At 41.2% G+C, this 20,477-nt stretch overlaps 1 protein-coding gene and 1 pseudogene across 2 annotated transcripts in view; one reads left to right on the top strand and one right to left on the bottom strand.

The window, feature by feature from the left end:
• REDIC1 (regulator of DNA class I crossover intermediates 1) overlaps positions 1-20,477 on the top strand; it is a gene marked incomplete at its 3' end in the record, with an annotated part of 51,064 nt that overhangs the window by 18,563 nt on the left and 12,024 nt on the right. The window contains exons 7-9 of the mRNA XM_080660230.1: positions 13,778-14,283; positions 14,539-14,608; positions 15,617-15,674. Coding sequence (XP_080516356.1) covers positions 13,778-14,283; positions 14,539-14,608; positions 15,617-15,674 — 634 coding nt within the window. The remainder of the gene's footprint in view (positions 1-13,777; positions 14,284-14,538; positions 14,609-15,616; positions 15,675-20,477) is intronic.
• LOC308244387 (ras-related protein Rap-1b-like) lies at positions 1,776-2,311 on the bottom strand (annotated as a pseudogene). Its single transcript has one exon. The product of its transcript is annotated as a ras-related protein Rap-1b-like (transcript).

The following is a 20,477-nucleotide window of genomic DNA, read 5'->3' as shown; positions in this document are numbered from 1 at the left end:
GCTTTATATATTTAGGTGCTCTACATTGGGTACATAGATATTGACAAGAGTTATATCCTTTTGTTGGGTTGATTCCTTTATCACTATGAAATGCCCTTCTTTGTCTCTTCATAGCCTTTATCACTATGAAATGCCTTTATCACTATGAAATTTGTATGTTTTTTTTTAGATTTAAAAAGAAGTTAAATCTATATTTACTCGCATTATTAAACATTACACAAAACACACTCAAGTGGCAAGTAATTATAATGCAAGCCCTTGCATGGCAATCCAAATTTATTGAACTACTGATGCTAAGTTATACAAAATGGCACCACTTTAATTAAGGCTTTTAGTTTACATTTGGCCACCTCTAAGTTGTTGTAACATTAGGCTGGTCAGTTTAAATACTGTGTCTCCCTGTTGGATAGACACACAATCTTTACACCCAAATGTTAATGCATACAAAGCAACAAGGCATTGTTAAATAAAACAGCAATAGTTACTGCAACTTGGGCCTTGTGACCAATTATACATTATTAAAATTACTTCCCACATTCACATCCACCATTTAACATCTCAACCAAAACGTTACACATTTGAAACCATCACTAACAGGCAAAAATACTAAACCTGTATATTTGGTATTGCAAATACACTTATGCATGAGCAAGCAAGGGATTCACAGTGATAATCTACAGCAGCAGAAGCCTGAAAACGATTTACAAAAATTGTTAAATCGTTAAAAAATTGTTTGAAAATATACACTTCTTGTTGTAGACCCCCACTGCACACACAACTATAAACATTGTTCTCTATGTAAACAAAAAAGGAAACATATAATAAGAGATTTGAAAAATCTGGACATTTTCTTCCCAACAGATATTAAAGGCAACGTCTTTAAGACATTATACTGAAAGAACTACTGTATTTTTAAAGACAAGATCACTGTCTCCACAGGTTTTTTAAAAATTAAAAGAAAAACTATATAGCTGTGTTAATCAAAGTGCTTATTTGTACAATACAATGATAATGACCTGATTTTCTTAAAAATAATTACAATAAACTACAAGTATCAAAGAAGCGAAGTTATCTGGGAGTAGTCTTTATAGGAGCTCTTTGGTTTTTCTTTTATTATGCTAAAATAGTGGTGCTTTAGGATTTACATTATTGTACTCTCCAAAACAAAGTATGGGGCCTGTTATAGTACACAGTACAACATTTTCTTACATATGCAACATTGGTGGATGAAAATGTCTCTTAGCAGTAATACTGGATTGTAGCCTCTGGTTTTACCAGATGTATACACTAGGGCTATTATATAAGTAAAAATATCTCTTGTGATACTAGAAAGTGGTTAGAATGTGCAAACTGATTAGTAGCTTTCATCCGCCTCTTAAAGGGTACCACCACACAAAGTCCATTTAAGATGCTGGTAGACTTAACAAAGTTGGAATGCTGGTGCTATTGAATTGGGCAGCAGTTCTTCAGATATGGCTTAGAGCTACAATGCATCCTCTATAATAAAAGGCTAATATGCAAATTGTCCCCTCAACCAGGAGTTTGACAAGGGGGTGGGGCTGGCCAACCACCCGTGGCCTCTCCCCCGAGCCAGCCCTGCCCCTGATCGCCCCCCCAACCCCAATCGTGGGCAGGGCCATCTGGCCAATGGCCCATGGTCCGTCCCCACAGCTGGCCTGGCCCTATCTGCTCCAATCGGGGTGGGCTGGCCGGACCCCACCCATGCACGAATTCATGCACCGGGCCTCTAGTTTAGTATATTAAAGCAGCTGACATCATGACTTTTTGTGGGCCTTCCCAGGCCACTCGAGTTTTTCTGTTAATTTGCTGCACTAGGTCATAAAAGATCTCATTAACATTTTTGATTTTGCAGAGGATTCTAAGAATGCACAGTTGTTCCATTGTCTTGCTAGATTTGACCTTGTTCCTTTCCTACAACTTTTTCATCTTCCAAGTCACACTTATTACCAACCAGAATTATTGGAACATCATCAGTGTCTTTAACTCGAAGAATCTGTTCTCTCAGATCTTGTAAATCGTTAAATGTGGACTGTGCTGTGATGAATAAACTAATGCAAAGTCTTGTCCATTTTTCATATACAAATCCCTCATTGTTGTAAATTGTTCTGTTCCTGCAATATCCAAGATTTCAAGCATACACTCTTATACATCTACTTCAACTTGTTTTCTATAAGAATCTTCTATCATAGGATCATATTTTTTCAACAAAAATTTCTTGAACAAACTGTACCATCATAGCAGATTTTCCAATGCCTCCTGAGCCAAGAACAACTATCTTATACTCACGCATGGTGCAAACTTGTCAAAAGCTAGTACCTCTCGCTCTGTCAGTGGGTCCCTTTAGCCACTGTTGCTCCATGCATTGCACTCCCTCTGGGTCGCTGTCCCACAGTGCATTGGTGGTCCTGCACTGCCACAGCTCCAGCTGGTTTACACACCTGACTCTGGGCGAGGTTTGGTGGTCCATAGCCTTTGTTTTAAAGTCTGCTTTATCTGATGTTGGGAAGCACGAGAGACTTGGTTGGAAAGTTTGTAAGGAGGAAATTCTGAGAAAAGGGAAGTGTGTGGAAGGCTGCCTGCCCTGTTTATCAGAATTCTGACTTAGGGGAGACTTAGGGGAGTGTTGAAGGTGGCACCCCTAATTATTCCTTGACCTTTCCAAACAAGTCTGCATGTGCAGACCCCCGGGTGTTTACTGGAATCCTTATGCCTAATCTTTGGGTGCCCTTGCCTTGAGGACATGCAAACACATGTGTCCTCCCAAGATTACTCACTCTACTGATTGTATCTAAAGGTAAAAACTGCAATAAAAGGCTAATGGGGCAGGCAATCGAGGCTGCCTGGTCACTTTGGCCAGGCCATCCCTTAGCCTCTCTTTCACAGCAAATGTTGTGTTGGAGTAATCCATTCATCTGTTACTCAGGGTCTGCTGGCCAGCCCTGGCAATCTGATACAAGTATTGCAACCCCAACTTTTAAAATTTTATTCCATTTGCATGAAAAATTTTTTTCTATCCCTTTCGGTGTGCATGTGTCATTCAATCTGAAGTGGGTCTCTTTTAGGCATCATATGTACAGGTCTTGTTTTTTTTTTGTTTTTTTTTTTTTCATCTATTCAGCCATCCTATGTTTTTTGTTTGGATCGTTTAGTCCATTTACAATTAAACTAATTGCTAATAGATATCCCATAATTGCCATTTTATTGTTATCTGGCTGTTTTTGTAGTTCTCTGTTCCTTTCTTAGTCTCTTGATCTCTTCTCTTGTATGTTGATGACTTTCTATAGTGTTTTGTTTGAATTCCTTTCGCTTTATATCTTATATATCATGTATTTTGCATTGTGGTTACCATGTACTTCAAATATACCAAACTATGCTTATAACTGTTTATATTTTTAAATTTATTTTCATTATTGAAAGTATTACAGATATCCCCTATTTTTCTCCCATTGTCCCCCCTCCACCCTGCACCCAATCCCCCTCCAGGACTTCACCACACTATTGTCTGTGTCCATGGGTTATTAATATATGCATGTATATTCTTTGGTTAATCTCTCCCCACCCATCTACCCACCCCCGCCTTCCCTCTAAAGTTGATTGTTTCTTAAGTTTGATCACATTCTAAATTCACTGCAATTTTTGCTCATCCCCTTCATGTTTATGTTGTTATTTTTGTGTGTATGTATCCCTTTATTGTTGTAATTACACAATTTTTACCTTTCTACTTTCGTCTTTTAACCTTTCTACTAGCTTTATAGTTGGTTAATTCACTGCTTTTACTAAACGTTTGCCATTGTCAGTGAGATTGTTTTCTTTCTCATATTTTCTTATTCATACATTTCATCTTTCCTTTTCTACTTAAAGAAGACTTTTTAACAATTCCTTTAATAATGGTTTAGTGGTGGTAAACTCCTTCAGCTTTTTCTTGTCTGCAGAACCCTTTATCTCTCCATACTGAGTAATCTTGGTTATAGGCTTTTGCCTTTCAACAGTGAATATTTTCTTTCTTTTTAGCCTGCAAAATTTCTATTAAAAACATCAGCTGATAATCGTATGGAGCTCCCGTGTACATAATTAACACCTTGCTGACCGGTCATGAGATAACTCGTGTCTGCCCTTACATTACTTTAAGTAATTTTAAGGTCTGAAAGCAAGTAGAGTTTTAAAATCACTTAAAGTAATATAAGGGCAGACACGAGTTATCTCATGACCGGTCAGCAAAATTTGGATATGGAAACACGAGTTATCTTGTGACCGGTCAGCAAGGTATTAACTTTTCTCTTGCTACTTTTAGGTTTTTCTCTTTGTAACCTTGCATTTGGGTTCATCTAGTTGGGGACTCTGTATTTTCTAGGCTTGTATATCTATTTCCTTCACCATGTTAGGGAAATTTTCAGTCATTATTTCTTCAAATAGTTTTTAAGTCCTTTTCTCTCTCTTTTCCTTCTGGTGTCCCTATGGATCTGAACCTCTGCTCCATATCATCTGCTGGTAATTCCATCTAATGTATTCTTCATTACAGTTATTGTATTCTTCATTTCCTACTGGTTATTTTTATGGTTTCTATCTCCTTGTGTAAGTTCTCATTGAGTTGATCTATTTTCCCCTAAATTCATTGACCATCATCCTTATAACCAGTTCTTGTGTGTGTTTTTAAATTCTGTGTTTGGTAGATTATATGTCTCCCTTTATCTTAGTTCTTTTTCTGGAGTTTAGTCCTGTTCTTTCATTTGGGACCTGTTTCATTGTCTCATTATGGCTGACTCCCTGTGTTTATTTGTATATATTAGGTAGATCTGTTGTGACTCCTGGTCTTGACAGAGAAGCCTTATGTAGAAAGTGTTTTGTGAGGGCTGGTGATGCAGTCTCCCTGGTCACCTGAACTTGGTGCTCCAGGGATGTCCCCTGTTTGGGTTGTGCCTTCCTATTGTAGTTGGGCCTCAATTGCTGTTGGTAGTTAGGATTGGCTCTGAGGACTGGCTGTGACTATGGACAATGTTGTGTGGGGGCTGACTCCATGGGGTAGCAGTTGCGTTAGCGGGCCTGTGATGCCAGCTGAGTTTGTCCTTTGAGTGTGTTATTTGTATGGCTGGTTGGGTGGTGCTCTGATGTGGTCTGAATACACCACTGGATATGTTGGGTCTGGAGTCTCCTGGGAAATGCTCAGGTGCAGACCAAGGTCAGCTGCCACTTGGGCCAGGCTTAGTGCTACCTGGTAGGAGTTACAGATGATCTGCAGTTGGTGGCTGCTTGTGCTGGGCTTAGATGAAACTGTTTTAGGCCGAGACTGGCTGCTACTTAGGTTTGGGGCCACCTGATGGGAGTTAATAATGCAAGTTGAGATTGTCACTGCTTATGCTGTATTGGGGCCACTTAGGAAGAGCTCCAGGGCATACTGAGGCCAGCCTCTGTTTGTTTGGGGTTTGTGTACCTTTGAGGGATTTTGGGAAAGTCTGCAGCGCAATTGAGGCAGGCTGTTTGTGTGGAGGAGCCATCAATAGTGGCTTGGATCTGGAGAGTGAGTTGTGTGAGGTGGGGTCTCAGGGAATCACCAGGGCAGAGAGAATGGTGATAGTCAGTTTAATGGAGAGCACAGATTTGGCTTCCACCCGTGCCGGGCTGGCTGGGTAAGTGGAGAGTTCACCAAGGAACAGTGACGCCTGCCAGTGCTTCCATTACCTGGAGAGTTGCCTCATCTTCAGCCCTGTCTCTGAAGTTAGTCAATTTAGTGTCTCCTTCTATGTCTCTGGTGCTTTTTGACCTGCTGTTCCTGTGCTGGAGCTTAGAATGAGTGAGTTTTGAGTAGTGAGTTTTTGTGCTGGCCCTTTAAGAGCACCATGTCTTGGCCTCCTGCAGCCCTTTGTTCTTCTCAGATTCAATCCCCACTCATTTTCACAGCAAGATGTTATAGGGACTCCTCTTCTTTGCACTGGTGCCGTGGGCTCCTTGGCCATGTATGGGGCTGGGACCCCTTAATCCTCAGTTGGGACCTCAACAGCCAAGATACCTGTCCCGATTGTTAATCACCACATTGTGGGTGTTGGTCCTGCCTGTTTTACATCTCTGCCCCTCCTACCAGTTTCCATGTGGCTTTTTCTGTATATACATAGTTAAAGAAATTCTATTCAGTTAGTCTTCAGGGATTCTCAATCATGGTTGTTCTATAATTTAGTTGTAAATTTGGTGTGATCCTTGGAAGAGGTGAGCACAGTTTGCCTACTTTGCCATCTTGACTGGAAAATGCAATAATACATTATTTTTTGCTTTATACAGAGATGAAAAATTAGAGAAACATATATTTTGTACTTAAGCACACATTTTTAATTTTTGATGATCATCATTATTTTGTGTAGATCTAGATTTCCATCTGCTGACACTTTCCTTCTGTTTGGAAGATTTCCTTTAAACATTTCATATAGTGTGGGTCTTCTGGGAATTAATTCTCTCATCTTATATTGAATCTTTTATATTAAAAGATTCTCTCTAAGTATATGGATATTTTTAAAGTTTCATATATAATGGTGGTCTTCCTTTTGAAAGATGTCTTTTGACATGCATTGTTTCCATTTAGAAGTTTGCTACCATTCTTAATACCTATATCTCTCTTCCTATGATATAGATATATATATACATATATAATAGGAACTATACATACATATATATGCATAGTTTATATATATAATGTATATGATATATATATGTATATATATAAACTATGCATATATATGTATAGTCCTATCTAATAAAAGAGTAATATGCAAATTGACCATACCTCCACTACATCCACAAGCCATGCCCACCAGCCAGTCAGGGGGGAATATGCAAATAAACCCAACCAAGATGTCTGCAGCCACAGAGAGCAGGAGGGAGGCTTGGGTTTCCCCGGCAATGGAGGAAGCCAAGCTTTCCACACACCCTGGCCGGCCCAGGTCTCCACTCAATGCTACAAAGTTTCAATTATAGAAGATACATAAATCCCAACAGAAATGGCTGCCGCCATGGAAAGAGCAGAAGGCTTGGCTTCGCTCCAGGCTACAAAGTTTCAATTATAGAAGATAAATAAATCCCAGATCCCAGGGCCTCTTCTTGGGTCGCCAGGGGGCATGGCCGGCCTGCAAACCACCACAGGCCCCTCGCCCAGGCCGCCCCACACCCCAAGGGAACCCTAACCCTGATCCGGGACACCCTACAGGGCAAACCAGCTGGCCCCCACCCATGCACCAGGCCTCTGTCCTATCTAATAAAAGAGTAATATGCAGATTGACCATCACTCCAACACACAAGATTGCTGCCCTCATGTGGTCAAAGATCCTGCCCACATGTGGACACAAGATGGCCACCACAAGATGGCCAGCAGGGGAGGGCAGTTGGGAGGAACCAAGCCTGCAAGGGAGGGCAGTTAGGGGTGACCGGCCAGCAGAGGAGGGAAATTGGGGATGACTGGGTCTGCAGGGAAGGGCAGTTGGGGGTGACTCAGGCCTGCAGGGGAGAGCAGTTGGGAGATACCAGGCCTGCAGGGGAGGGCAGTTAGGGGCAAACAGGCTGGCAGGGGAGTAGTTAGGCATCAATTAGGCTGGCAGGGGAGTGGTTAGGGGGCGATCAGGCTGACAGGCAGAAGCGGTTAGGGGCAATCAGGAAGGCAAGCAGGCGAGCAGTTGGGAGCCAGCAGTCCTGAATTGTGAGAGGGATCCCAGATTGGAGAGGGTGCAGGCTGGGCTGAGGGACACCCCCCCCCCCCATGCACGAATTTCGTGCACCGGGCCTCTAGTTTATATATAAAATGTATAAATTTTCTTTTTTAAAAAATGATTTTTTTATCATGGATTCTCTATCATGGATTTTCTATCAGGACTAGGATGTTCATTTTCATTCTATTTTTTTTTGTGTGTGTTTGGGTTGTGTTGAGCATCTTTGGATCTGTGGACTTACTGTTTTTATCAAATTTGGAAAAAATTCACCATTAAATTTTCAAATAGTTTTTTTTTTTTTTTTTTTTCTGATTACTCTCCCCTTTTCTTTGGGACTGAAATCACATGTAAATTTGTTCACTTGAGGTTATGACACAATTTACTTCTGCTCTCTTAGTTTTCAATTTTTTCTCATTTCATTTTGTATAGACCAGTGGTTGGCAAACTCATTAGTCAACCGAGTGGCAAACCGCGGCTCGTGAGCCGCGGTTGCTGACCACTGGTATAGACTATATTGCTGTATCTTCATATTCATTAATTGTATCTTATTTGGTGTCTAATTAACTGGTAAACATATTCAGTGTACTTTTCATCTATAGAAGATGGATTGCACTCTTTTTTATGTCTTCCATGTATCTATTTAATATGCTCAGTCTTTGCTCTACCTTCTTGAATATAGAGAATACTAGAGGCCCAGTGCACGAAATTCGTGCATAGGGGTGTGTGTCCCTCAGCCCAGCCTGCACCCTCTCCAATCTGGGCCCCTCGAGGGATGTCTGACTGCCTGGTGGGATCAGGCCTAAACGGGCAGTCGGACATCCTTCTCACAACCCAGGACTGCTGGCTCCCAACTGCTCGCCTGCCTGCCTTCCTGATTGCCCCTACCCGCTTCTGCCTGCCAGCCTGATTGATGCCTAACTACTCCACTGCCAGCCTGTTTTCCCCTAACTGCCCTCCCCTGCAGGCCTGGTCACCCCTAACAGCCCTCCTCTGCCGGCTTGGTCACCCCTAACTGCCCTCCCCTGCAGGCCTGGGTCCCCCCCAACTGCCCTTCCCTGCTGGCTTGATAGCCCCCAACTGCCCTCCCTTGCAGGCCTGGTCCCTCCCAACTGCCCTCCCCTGCTGGCCATCTTGTGGCAGCCATCTTATGTCCACATGGGGGCAGGATCTTTGACCACATGGGGGCAGCCATCTTGTGTATTGGAGTGACGGTCAATCTGCATATTACTCTTTTATTAGATAGGATAGAGGCCTGGTGCACGGGTGGGGGCCAGCTGGTTTGCTCTGAAGGGTGTCCGGATTAGGGTGGGGGTTCCCTTGGGGCGTGGGGTGGCCTGGGTGAGGGGCCTGTGGTGGTTTGCAGGCTGGCCACACCCCCTGGCGACCCAAGTGGAGGCCCTGGGATCTGGGGTTTATTTATCTTCTACAATTGAAACTTTGTAGCCTGGAGCAGAGCCAAGCCTTCTGCTTGCTTCATGCCGGCAGCCATTTCTGTTGGGATTTATGTATCTTCTATAATTGAAACTTTGTTGCCTTAAGCGAGGCCTGGGCCGGCCAGGGTGTGTGGAAAGCTTGGCTTCCTCCATCGCCGGGGGCAAACCTAGCCTCCTGGTCTTTCCAGCTCCTTGGCTCTCGACATTTCTGTTTTGATTTATGTATCTTCTATCATTGAAACTTTGTAGCCTTGAGTGGAGGCCTAGGCCGGCAAGGGCAGGTGGAAAGCTTGGCTTCCTCCATTGCCGGGGAAACCCAAGCCTCCCTCCTGCTCTCTGTGGCCGTACCCATCTTGGTTGGGTTTATTTGCATATTCGCTCCTGATTGGTTGGTGGGCGTGGCTTGTGGGCGTGGCTTGTGGGTGGAGCGGAGTGATGGTTAATTTGCATATTACTCTTTTATTAGATAGGATGTTATAACTCTTTCAAAGTCCTGGTCTATAAATTCTATCACTTGTGTCATTTCTTTTTCTATTTCTAATAATTGACTTTCTCCTCATCATGGGTTATAACTCATTGTTTTCTTGCCTTCTTGGTAATTTATTTTTTTATCTGTAGATTGTAAGTTTTATCCTTTTGGTTTCTGGAAATTTTTGCACTCCTGTAAATTGTCCTAAGCTTTCTTCTGGGAAACAATTTAGTTAATTGGAAATAGTATGATTTTATTGATGCTTTCCTTAAATTTTGCTAAATGGGACCAGATATGTCTTTGGTCTCTGATAATTTTGCCCCCTGCTAAGACAGTACCTCTGATTTCTTTTGTATCATAAGGTGTTCCACTCTAGTTGGTGGGAACACAAAAATTTTCCCATCCCTGCGTGAGCTGCTGGAGTTGTTCCAAGTTCTTATCATGGGTGGTTCTTTTCCCAGCATCTATACAATAAAAGGGTAATATGCAAATTGGTCGGGACACCCACACGCAATGACCAAACAGCAGGCTGCATGGGGCAACCAGGCTGGCAGGGGGGGCAGTGGGGGGCGACCAGGCTGGCAGAGGGGGGCAGTGGGGAGTGACCAGGCCAGCAGGGGGGGCAGTTAGGGGCGATCAGGCCGGCAGGCAGAGGTGGTTAGGGGTGACCAGGCTGGCTGGGGGTGGGCAGTTATGGGCAATCATGCCAGCAGGCCAAGGCAGTTAAGGGTGATCAGGTTGGGGGGGGCAGTTAGGGGCGATCAGGCTGGCAGGGAAGTGGTTAGGGGGTGATCAGGCTGGCAGGCAGAAGCGGTTAGGGGCAATCAGGAAGGCAGGCAGGCAAGCAGTTGTGAGCCAGCAGTTCTGGATTGTGAGAGGGATGTCCGACTGCCCGTTTAGGCCCGATCCTACTAAACGGGCAGTCGGACATCCCTCAAGGGGTCCCAGATTGGAGAGGGTGCAGGCTGGGCTGAGGGACACCCCCCTCCCCCGCGCACCGGGCCTCTAGTTTGGTAATAACCTTATATGCATGTGCTGATTAGTATTTGCCTGAATTCTCTGTAGATCTCTGGAGCTCTCTCTCTCTCTCTCTTTGAAGCACTCTCCTTCATGGTACTCTGTCCTTTGAACTCTATCCTCTGGAGTCTTTCTGAACCCCCAGCTCTATTTCATCAACAAAGGGAGTCTGTAAGCTCTTATTGGGTTTCTCTTGCTTGAATACTCTCTCCAGGCAGTAAGCTAGAAGAACTCATAGGGTTCACCTAATTTGTTTTCTTGCTTTCAAAGATCATTATCCTGTTCTACCTGGTGGCTGGCTCATGTTGGAAAACCATTACTGCATATATTTTTGCCTGTTTTTTTTTTTTGTTTGTTTGTTTTTTGTTTTTAATATATTTTATTGATATTTTACAGAGAGGAAGGGAGAGGGATAGAGAGTTAGAAACATCGATGAGAGAGAAACATCGATCAGCTGCCTCCTGCACACCTCCCACTGGGGATGTGCCCGCAACCAAGGTACATGCCCTTGACCGGAATCGAACCCAGGACCCTTCAGTCCGCAGGCCGACGCTCTATCCACTGAGCCAAACCGGTTTCGGCTGTTGTTTTTTTTTTTTAACTGTGTCATGATGATAAATCTGATCACTCATATTTCATTTTGGCCAGATGGAAGTTCTAAAATACAGATTCGCCCAGCATTGAAACTGTTATTTTGCAAGTAAAAAAGCAGGTCAATTTTACTTTTGTACCTAGAACCTTTCCATTGCTTTCCCCTCCACTCCCTTGACCCCCCCCCCCCCCCCCGCGGCCCCCTCTCCCCCCAAATCAAGCTCTGCATCATCTGGGTCTTTTTGTACCTTTTAAGACTTGGGTCATAAGTTTTCTTTCACTATTTGTATTCTAACTTTATTTTTATTTTTCTTGTTTCTCAAACATGTTGCAAATCTTGCATATGTGCTTGTTATTTTGTCCCCTGGTGTATGCTTACTTCTTTCTATACATGTCTAACCATTTTGTATCTTTAGCTTATTACTTCCTTACTAGAGATTTTCCTGACCAAATGATCTGAAACAGGACCTCCAATATACATTATTTCATCATGTAATCTTTATTTTTTTAAATATATTTTTATTGAGTGCAGAGAGGAAGAGAGAGGGAGAGATAGAAACATCAGTGGTGATAGAGAATCATTGATTGGCTGCCTCCTGCACGCTCCCCACTGGGGTTCGAGCCCGCAACCTGGGCATGTGCCCTGACTGGGAATCAAACTGTGACCTGGTTCATAGGTCGACGCTCAACCACTGAGCCATGCCAGTTGGGCTCATCATATAATCCTGTAGCACCTCTAAAGGTGCTATAATTTTCTTTATTTGTTTACTTCTTTATTTCTTTTATTCATTTTACTTATTAATGATTCATTATCTTATTTATTTATTATCTTACTTCACTAGAATATAAGCTGTATATATAGTCTCCCTACTACATGGTAGGCATATATTGAATACCTGTTTAATACACAAAAAGGACATTTAGATAATGAACTTTCCCTATTTTAGTGTATAATTTAAAAAATATATTTTTATTGATTTCAGAGAGGAAGGAAGAGGGAGAGAGAGATAGAAACATCAATGATAAAAGAGAATCACTGATCAGCTGCCTCCTGCATGCCCCCTACTGGAGATAGAGCCTGCAACCTGGCATGTGCCCCAACTGGGAATTAAACCATGACCTCCTGGTTCATAGGTCAATGCTCAACCTCTGAGCCATGCAGGTCGGGCATTAGTGCATAGCTTTTAACGAATTTTACATTTATAGGGAAACATTGTTAAAGAAGTTAGACTGATTTGTCTTAATAAGACTTTAAGGTTTTAGTATCATTTCTGTCATCTCAATGTGTAGCAATCCTTCCCAGCATTCAGTCTCCCAACTCAAATGCTACCACCTGACTTTTCTTGCAAAAGAATGTCTTTTTAAATTTAGTATAGGAACACTTGACTTTAGGATATCATTTACCATTTTCTAATTTTTTCTTTCTTCTGTTTCTTGTGAGAAATAATTGCATTGTATATTTCTCTGTGCCCATTTTTCTCAGTGAGTGAATTTCCTGAGTTATAATACTTAAAATAACTTTTAAAAATGATGACATATGCTTGGACTGTGTTTTCTAACTTATGAAGTGCTTTTTACACCAGTAAGACCCATATTGAGAAACAATGTTGGATCATGATCTGTGAACATTCATGGGTAAAACATCTCTTTCTCTCTTTAATTTCAAACTGAATTCTCTTATCTGTCTATCCCCAACTTGTGGTGTACTCTCTGGAACACAATAGTTATACCTGTTCATTAAATATTTAATAAGTAACTTAAAAAATAAAATTAGAAATCAATCAGTTTTAGCAGTCTATGTTTCTTTTCCAAGTTTCTTGGTTAACTCCAATCTCTGGAACAACCTAGACCTTCTCCCCTCCCCCCCCCAAATTTATAGTCAATGGCAACAAAATCCAGAATATCTTGATTTCTAATTATTTTCTATGATAGCTTTGATTCTTATAAAAGTTGGACAAAACTTAGAATTATGATTTTTGCATTAGAAGGGAATTTGTTATCTAGTTTAACCTTTTCATCTTATCTCTTATTTTATTACTTATATGTGCATTTGTATTTACATTGTTTTACCCTAGGGACATCAGTTTTTTTATATTCTTGTTAGGTTGAGAAATATCTATTATAATGTCCTCTTAACTATTTGATTTAATATTTTAACACAGGATAATTTTTCTCTGCACAGTCTTAAAAAATATTTCTCTGGTTAAATGGAGCATCAGTGACATACAGTGGTCGTCTAGGTTATTTGCTCGACATTATTACAGAACACATGCATAGGTTTGTTTTGCTTTGTTAATGTAACAGTAAATTGAACCACACGCTAATTTTTCACATTGAGATACTAAACTAAGTGTAGGTTATTTTTATACTCACTAAGGCATTATAAGAGTGCATTAGACAAATTTCCACCCAAAGAAATACTATTTATTTAAATTTAAAAAGTAAAAACATAGTATAGGCAAATATTAGTAGCTACTCAAAGTTTTCTAAGAATTTTAAGAGTTCCTAAGTGAAAATACCCTATAATTTTCTTGCTAAATATGTTTTTATTTACCCCAAAGTCCAGGAAATAGGAATTTCCTCACTGGAAGCCCTGCTATAGTGATGGGTGAAGATTGTGGAAGCATGGATGAGAGAAGACACTCAGATTTCATTACTGAAAAACAATCAGTACAACATATTTGGGGAGAAAATAAAGAAGAGGTGTCAAATTTCCTTGAGGATGTGAACCAGCCAACCCCCAGCCTTCTACCAGAGAATTTTGACTCTTTTATTAACAAAAATGTGATCAATTTCTTAAGCATAGATCAACAGAGGATAACAAAACAATTTGAAAAGTGTGGTTATGACAGTATGGGAGTCACCAATTCTGATAAAAATCATTCCTCTGATAGATGCATTTTTACAGATCCAGGGTTGAATTTTAGTAGTTCTAACTTTAATAAAACAAGTTATCCAGAAAAGTGTCAGCCAAAGAACTATCAGAAAGAATACAACAATAATGAAGGAAATAATCCTAGTATATCTTTTGAGAAGAATTGTTACCCAGCCAGCTCTGAAAAGAAAGGTTGGTGTTATATGTGGAAAGCGTAATAGTCTATTGGGTTTTTCTGTTTTCAGTTTTAGTGTGTGTGTGCACATACATGTGTGTGTATTTGTGTGTGTCAGTGTATTTGGAGGAATATGAAATTAAAAATAGAATGACATTCTATTATATGACATTGTGGACCAGGCAATGGATCATACTAATAAGCTTCATATTAAAAAAACAGAAATGGTCTATGCTCAAGTTTTAGTTCAATGAATACTTTTACTTTTAAAGGAAAATTTGAAAAGGACTACCAAAAGAAGAAACCACAGATAGAAATCCAGCAATATCCAGTGAATAATATGTAAGTTGTTAGGGAAATGTGGGGAATGCAAATCAGAATCTAGTTTAATGCATGTTGAAAGGTTGAACTGAGGTAGAGATATTGCTGTCTTAGTCTGGGCAGGCTGCCCTCAAAGAAGGCTTACCATTTGTCAGAATCTTGGTTCTGTCACCCTACTTCAGAGTATGGTGCTCGTATTTGCCAGTGCAAAAGTACCTTTAATCTGAATTTTGGTGTTAATTATATTTGAGAAGACTGACTTATGTGTTCAAGAAACATATATCCTCCAGAATACCAATTTATTAATTTACAGTAAGAAATAGAAGGATTACATGTATAGGAATGCTTACTGACATGATTAGCATATTTTCTAACCTTTGGCAGTGCTCCATGAGAAAGGTGATTGGTTATTATAGAATCAATATAAATAATAAAATTCAAATGTTAATGGCATAAGGAAGCATAGCAGTAGTCTACGACACTGCAGTTACAGGTAATTAAAGAAAACTTGTAGTTTCAGAATAGTCCTAACTTTCTTGGTAATAATTGTAATTTCATCCAGTGTTGCTAACTGAAAATCATGAACTAGATTATTTTTATTCTGGAAGTATTTTCTTATGGATGGGATTGGCACAAGAAATTAATTAAAACATAGATTCACAATTTATTTAATAAAATCAACAAATTAGATTTTTTGTCAAATCTCTAAATATCCAGAAATTTATGAAAGGAAAACAGCATGTAAGCCTTTGAATTTTAAAATGTACTTTATGAAAATTACTTATAACATGGTTCCTTAACCTGGCTCAGACCCACATCATTTGAGGGGCTGATTTTAAAATATAAAACAGTAAGTTTGATCTATACATAATAAATTGATTCCTTAGGATGGAGCTTATGAATCTTTATTTTTTAAAAAAGCTTCTCTTATCATCCTGATTCACAGCCAACTCTGGGAACCATAATTTAGAACAATGATTTTCAGAGTGAATAAGGCAAACTTTACTACTGTCTTATTTTTGACTCTAGGAGTATTCCCTTGGAGGAATTGAATTCTAAGAAATCATGCGACTTTGGACTTGGTGAGGTAACATATATCTTACATTATGTTTCTAATTCAGTGCTATTTTTATGTTGCATTTTAGTGTTTGCAGTTTATTTTGACAAGGTTAGCTTTATCAAAAACTTTCTTTGTAAGCTAACTATTTTTCTTATATTTTCTCACTCTGAGGAAATTATAGCTTAGATCTGGAAATAAAATAATACCTTTTCAGAAACTGTAATGTGCTTTATTTGAGACAGACCAATTTAGGTACACTTAAAATTCTTTTGATAAATTCTATGAAATTTCTTACAAGATGAAAATTTTTAGGTTTCTGTGTGCTACAGGAGAACGTGGTTATATATTTAGGGATGCTGAAACATCTATAAACAATCGTAATATATAAAAACCCAGGGTCCGTAACAACTGACTGAACGCTTGACCAAACACCAGAAGTCAGTCCTGCAGTTGGTGCTGGGTTGCCATGGCGACCCAGCACTGACTGCCACTGGTGTGAGTGCGGGGACCCAGCACTGACTGCCAAGGGGGCTGTGGATCAGGCCCAGAGAGAGGCCCGAAGAGAGAGGCAGGGTCTGATCTACAGCCTCCGTGGCAGCTGTTGATCAGCTGTTGCCTCTCTCTTTCTCTCCAGGCTTTGCTAGCAGCTGTGCCTCTGTTTTTCTCCAGGCCTCCGCGGGGGGTGCTGATCAGCCCCGCCTCTCTGATCAGGCCTGGAGATAGGCCTGGAGATAGGCCTGGAGACGCTGACTGGCATAGAAACCGACCAATCAGAACCAAATCTGGGTGAACTGAGAGGAGCCAATGGCTGCCTAGGAGGTGGAGCTTTTGATGCTGACTGGCATAGAAACCGACCAATCAGAACCAAATCTGGGTGAACTGTGAGGAGCCAATGGCTGCCTAGGAGGTGGAGCTTTAGACGCTGACTAGCATAGAAACCGACCAATCAGAACCAAATTGGCTGGCAGGGGAGGGCAGTTGGGGGCGAGATCAGGCTGGCAAGGGAGGGCCATTGGGGGCAAGGTCAGGCTGGCAGGGGAGGGCAGTTGGGGGCAACCAGGCCAGCAGGGGAGGGCAGTTGGGGGCGAGATCAGGCGGCAGGGGAGGGCATTTGGGGGCAAGATCAGTCCGGCAGGGGAGAACAGTTTGGGGGCAAGATCAGGCAGGCAGGCAGAGGCAGTTAGGGGCGATCAGGCAGGCAGGCAGGTAAGTGGTTAGGAGCCAGCGGTCCCAGATTGCGAGAGAGATGTCCGACATCCCCCAAGGGGTTCCTGATTTGAGAAGGTGCAGGCTGGGCTGAGGGAACCCCCCCTCTGTGCATGAATTTCGTGCACTGGGCCACTAGTCCTATATAATAAAAGGTTAATATGCAAATAGACCGAAGGGCAGAACAACTGAACAACCAAAGTGTAATATGCTAATGATATGCTAAGGCTGCTCAACTGCTTGCTCTGACATGCACTGACCACCAGGGGGCAGACAGTCAACTGGTCAACCAGTTGCTATGAAGTGCACTGACCACCAGGGGGCAGATGCTCTGACTGGTAGGTTAGCTTGCTGCTGGGGTCCGGCAGATTGGGACTGAGCGAGATGGGCCAGACGTGCCCTGGAGCCCTCCCAAAGTCCCTCCCCAGGGACTGATTGTGCACCAGTGGGGTCCCTCAGCCTGGCCTGCGCCCTCTTGCAATCTGGGACCCCCTCAGGGGATGTTGGAGAGCCAGTTTCAGCCCAATCCCACTGGCCACTACCCTTGGGAGGGCGCCAGACACAGGGCTCATGGCTAGCAAGTACTGCCGTGGCATTGTGAGCCTCTCCCAATCAGGAGTGATTGGGCGAGCCCGCGGCAGGCACAGTGGGGCCAGGATGTGCAGGAGCGGCAGGTAGGAGCTGTAGGCAGCGTTGGACTGTGGGTTTCAGCCTGATCCCTGCAGGCCACCCAGAGGGACCCCACCCATGCACGAATTTGTGCACCGGGCCTCTAGTGGTTGTATAAGTTATAAACTTGCTAATAATAAGGATGTACTAGTATGATAGTATGATTGTTGCAACAGACCAGGCATTGTGCTAGGAGCTTTTTGTACTTGATTCTACAAGAGCCTGATACTGTAAAGTACTCACAGCAAAAGAGACTCAAGTTCAGAGAGATTAAATAACTTGTTCAAGGTCACACACTCAAACCAGGATTCAAACTCTTGTCTTATCTGATTCCAAAGTTTTAACTAATTGCTTTATTTTTATATTCAATTAATATGCATTGAGTACATTATGAATTCATTTAATAGATATTTATTGTCTCCAATATTCTGGGGATACAGTGGTGAAAAAACAAAGTGTTTCTTCTCATGAAGCTTATATTCTGTTATACACTAGACCAGCCGTGGGCAAACTACAGCCCGCAGGCCGGATTTGGCCCGTTTGGCTGTTCTATCCGGCCCGCACAGCCGAAAGAGCGGAGGGTTCTCTTGAGAGCTCTCCCCTCCACTCCTTTACTTTGAATTTATATCAGTTCACACAAACACTCCATGCTTTTGTTCCGGCCCTCCGGTCCAGTTTAAGAACCCATTGTGGCCCTCGAGTCAAAAAGTTTGCCCACCCCTGCACTAGACTCTGCAACGTCGAGAGATGAAAGGACCTGGAACCAATCTTTAACAAGTTGTAATCTAGTGGCTAGACAGAAACAGAAAAAAATCTAATGCATTTAGATAAAACGCTCCATTGGGGTTTGCACAAAAGGGGAGTGGGAGCCTAGTAAAAGACACTTTTAAATTTGATCTGGGTACTAATTAATAAGCTTATCAAATGGACAAAATGCCTTCATCCTATGAAGAAGGAGCAACATATATAGAAACTAAGATGTGAGAGAGTATAGCTTGTTTTAGAAACTGAATTATTGTTATTATTACTACTGTAGTACAAATTACAAGTGGGGAGATAGCCAGAAATAATTTTGGACATTATAAAGGGCCAGGTCATAAAAGACCTTGTATAGCATATAATAGTTTAATTTCCTATCGCTGAACAGAAAGAAAGCCCCTGAAAAATTTTTAGCAAAGGAGTACGATGACATCAGAGTATTAGAGAGTTGTGTCTGGCAACAATGAGGAGAGATTTGAGGGTGCCAAGACTCAAGGCAGGGTCAAAAAGAATGAGGGCTTGAAGTTGACTAGTGGCAGTAATTATGGAAATGAGGGATGAGCTATCAAAAAGATTCAGAAGATCTAGATTTGATTATTAGTTTAAGGGAGAAGGGAAAAATTAAAGACCTGGAATTGGTATTTGGGTAAATGAATGGGTTGTTGGTGGGATGATGCCATTCACTGAGATTGAAAACATAGGAGGAGGTTGCAGAAAAGGTAAATTGTTCATCAAAATTCATGTACTATATTTTTTAGAATAAAGCTATCACTGTGAAATGAATATTTCAGCCAAGGAACATATTTCCTAATCTTCTATCCATTTGAGTGCAGCCACATGGCTAGATCTCAATAATGGGATGTTATCAGATGTGAGATGCATCATTTTTAAGGATTGTAAGAACTGAGAATTTCTTTTCCAGTGTTATTCTTTTAATGGCCAAATGGCACTGAAGCCCTAAGGGATGTTTGGAGTCACAAGATGGGAAGGACTGGGCCTCTAAATCACCAGTGGAAAAAATTGATGACCAGGAAAACTCATGTTAGATTATTTCCTGAGAGAGAAATAATAGTGTTTGAATATTATTCATTTTGTGATAAAAAAAAAAACACCCCAAAAACATAGTATGACTCTGGCTATTGTAAATAATACTGCAATGAACATGGGGGTGAGGATAACCTTTTTGAATTAGTGTCTTCATTTCCTTCAGAAAAAAAAACAACACACCAGAAGTAGAGTTAATGGATCATATGGCAGTTCTATTTTTAAATTAAAAAACACATTTTTATTGATTTCAGAGAGGAAGGGAGAGAGAGAAAGATAGAAACATCAGTGATGCAGGTGCAGGTCTTAAAAAAATTCAGGTACCATCTGTGAGGTCTAAACCATTTGTTCCCAGGGAGGAGCTTGCAGTTGTGGGTTCCCTCCCAAGTGGATTGCCCCTCCTGGCATGGAGTTTATTGTGAAATGTGTCTCAGCATCTCAGCCTCTCCTACCCATTTTGATATGGGTTTTTTTGTTGTTGTTTTTAAAAATCATTTGCTTGGTGTGCAGCAAGGAGTCTCTTAGCTAGATTTTGGATTTCTTACAGAGGAAATTGTTCCTTATGTAGCTATAGATTCAGTGTGTCCATTGGAGGAGGTGAGTTCAAGATCCTCTGATGTCACCATGTTGAACTGAAACATTTAATTTTAAAGTAGCGGAGGAAAAAGTTTAAATATGATTGTTTACATGGTACTTTCTTCACTGGAGAAATGAAGACACATAGAACTTCAGAATTCAAAGAAGTGGGGATGCCACACTAGGAAACCTGTACATAGTGGGAAAAAAATGAAGTAACACTTCTACATAAATGGTAAACATAAAATGTAAGGAATAAAACCTGCTTAGCAATTAATATATTAAATATGAAGGGGTGATTTTTTAAAATCAAGATTTAAAGAATAATAAATTGAGATGAAAAAATTATATATTTTTTAAAATGTAAAATATAATAAAGGTTGAAAATAAAAGGATACACATAAAGAAAATATATAGTATTGGAGCAAGGACAGTAAAGATACCTATTCAGAAAAGAGAAGATACAGGGTTACTGATCCATACCACTTAATCCTGCTGGGCAGACATTGTGAAGGCTTACTTTCTAAAGGATGGAGGCATTTCTTGAACAATTCCATTTCTTCTCTTTAGGATGCT

Source organism: Plecotus auritus, assembly GCF_963455305.1.
Source record: "Plecotus auritus genome assembly, chromosome: 3".
NCBI classification, from domain to species: Eukaryota; Metazoa; Chordata; class Mammalia; order Chiroptera; family Vespertilionidae; genus Plecotus; species Plecotus auritus.
Note: the sequence above shows the minus strand (reverse complement) of the source record. Positions and strands in the feature narration are given on the sequence as shown.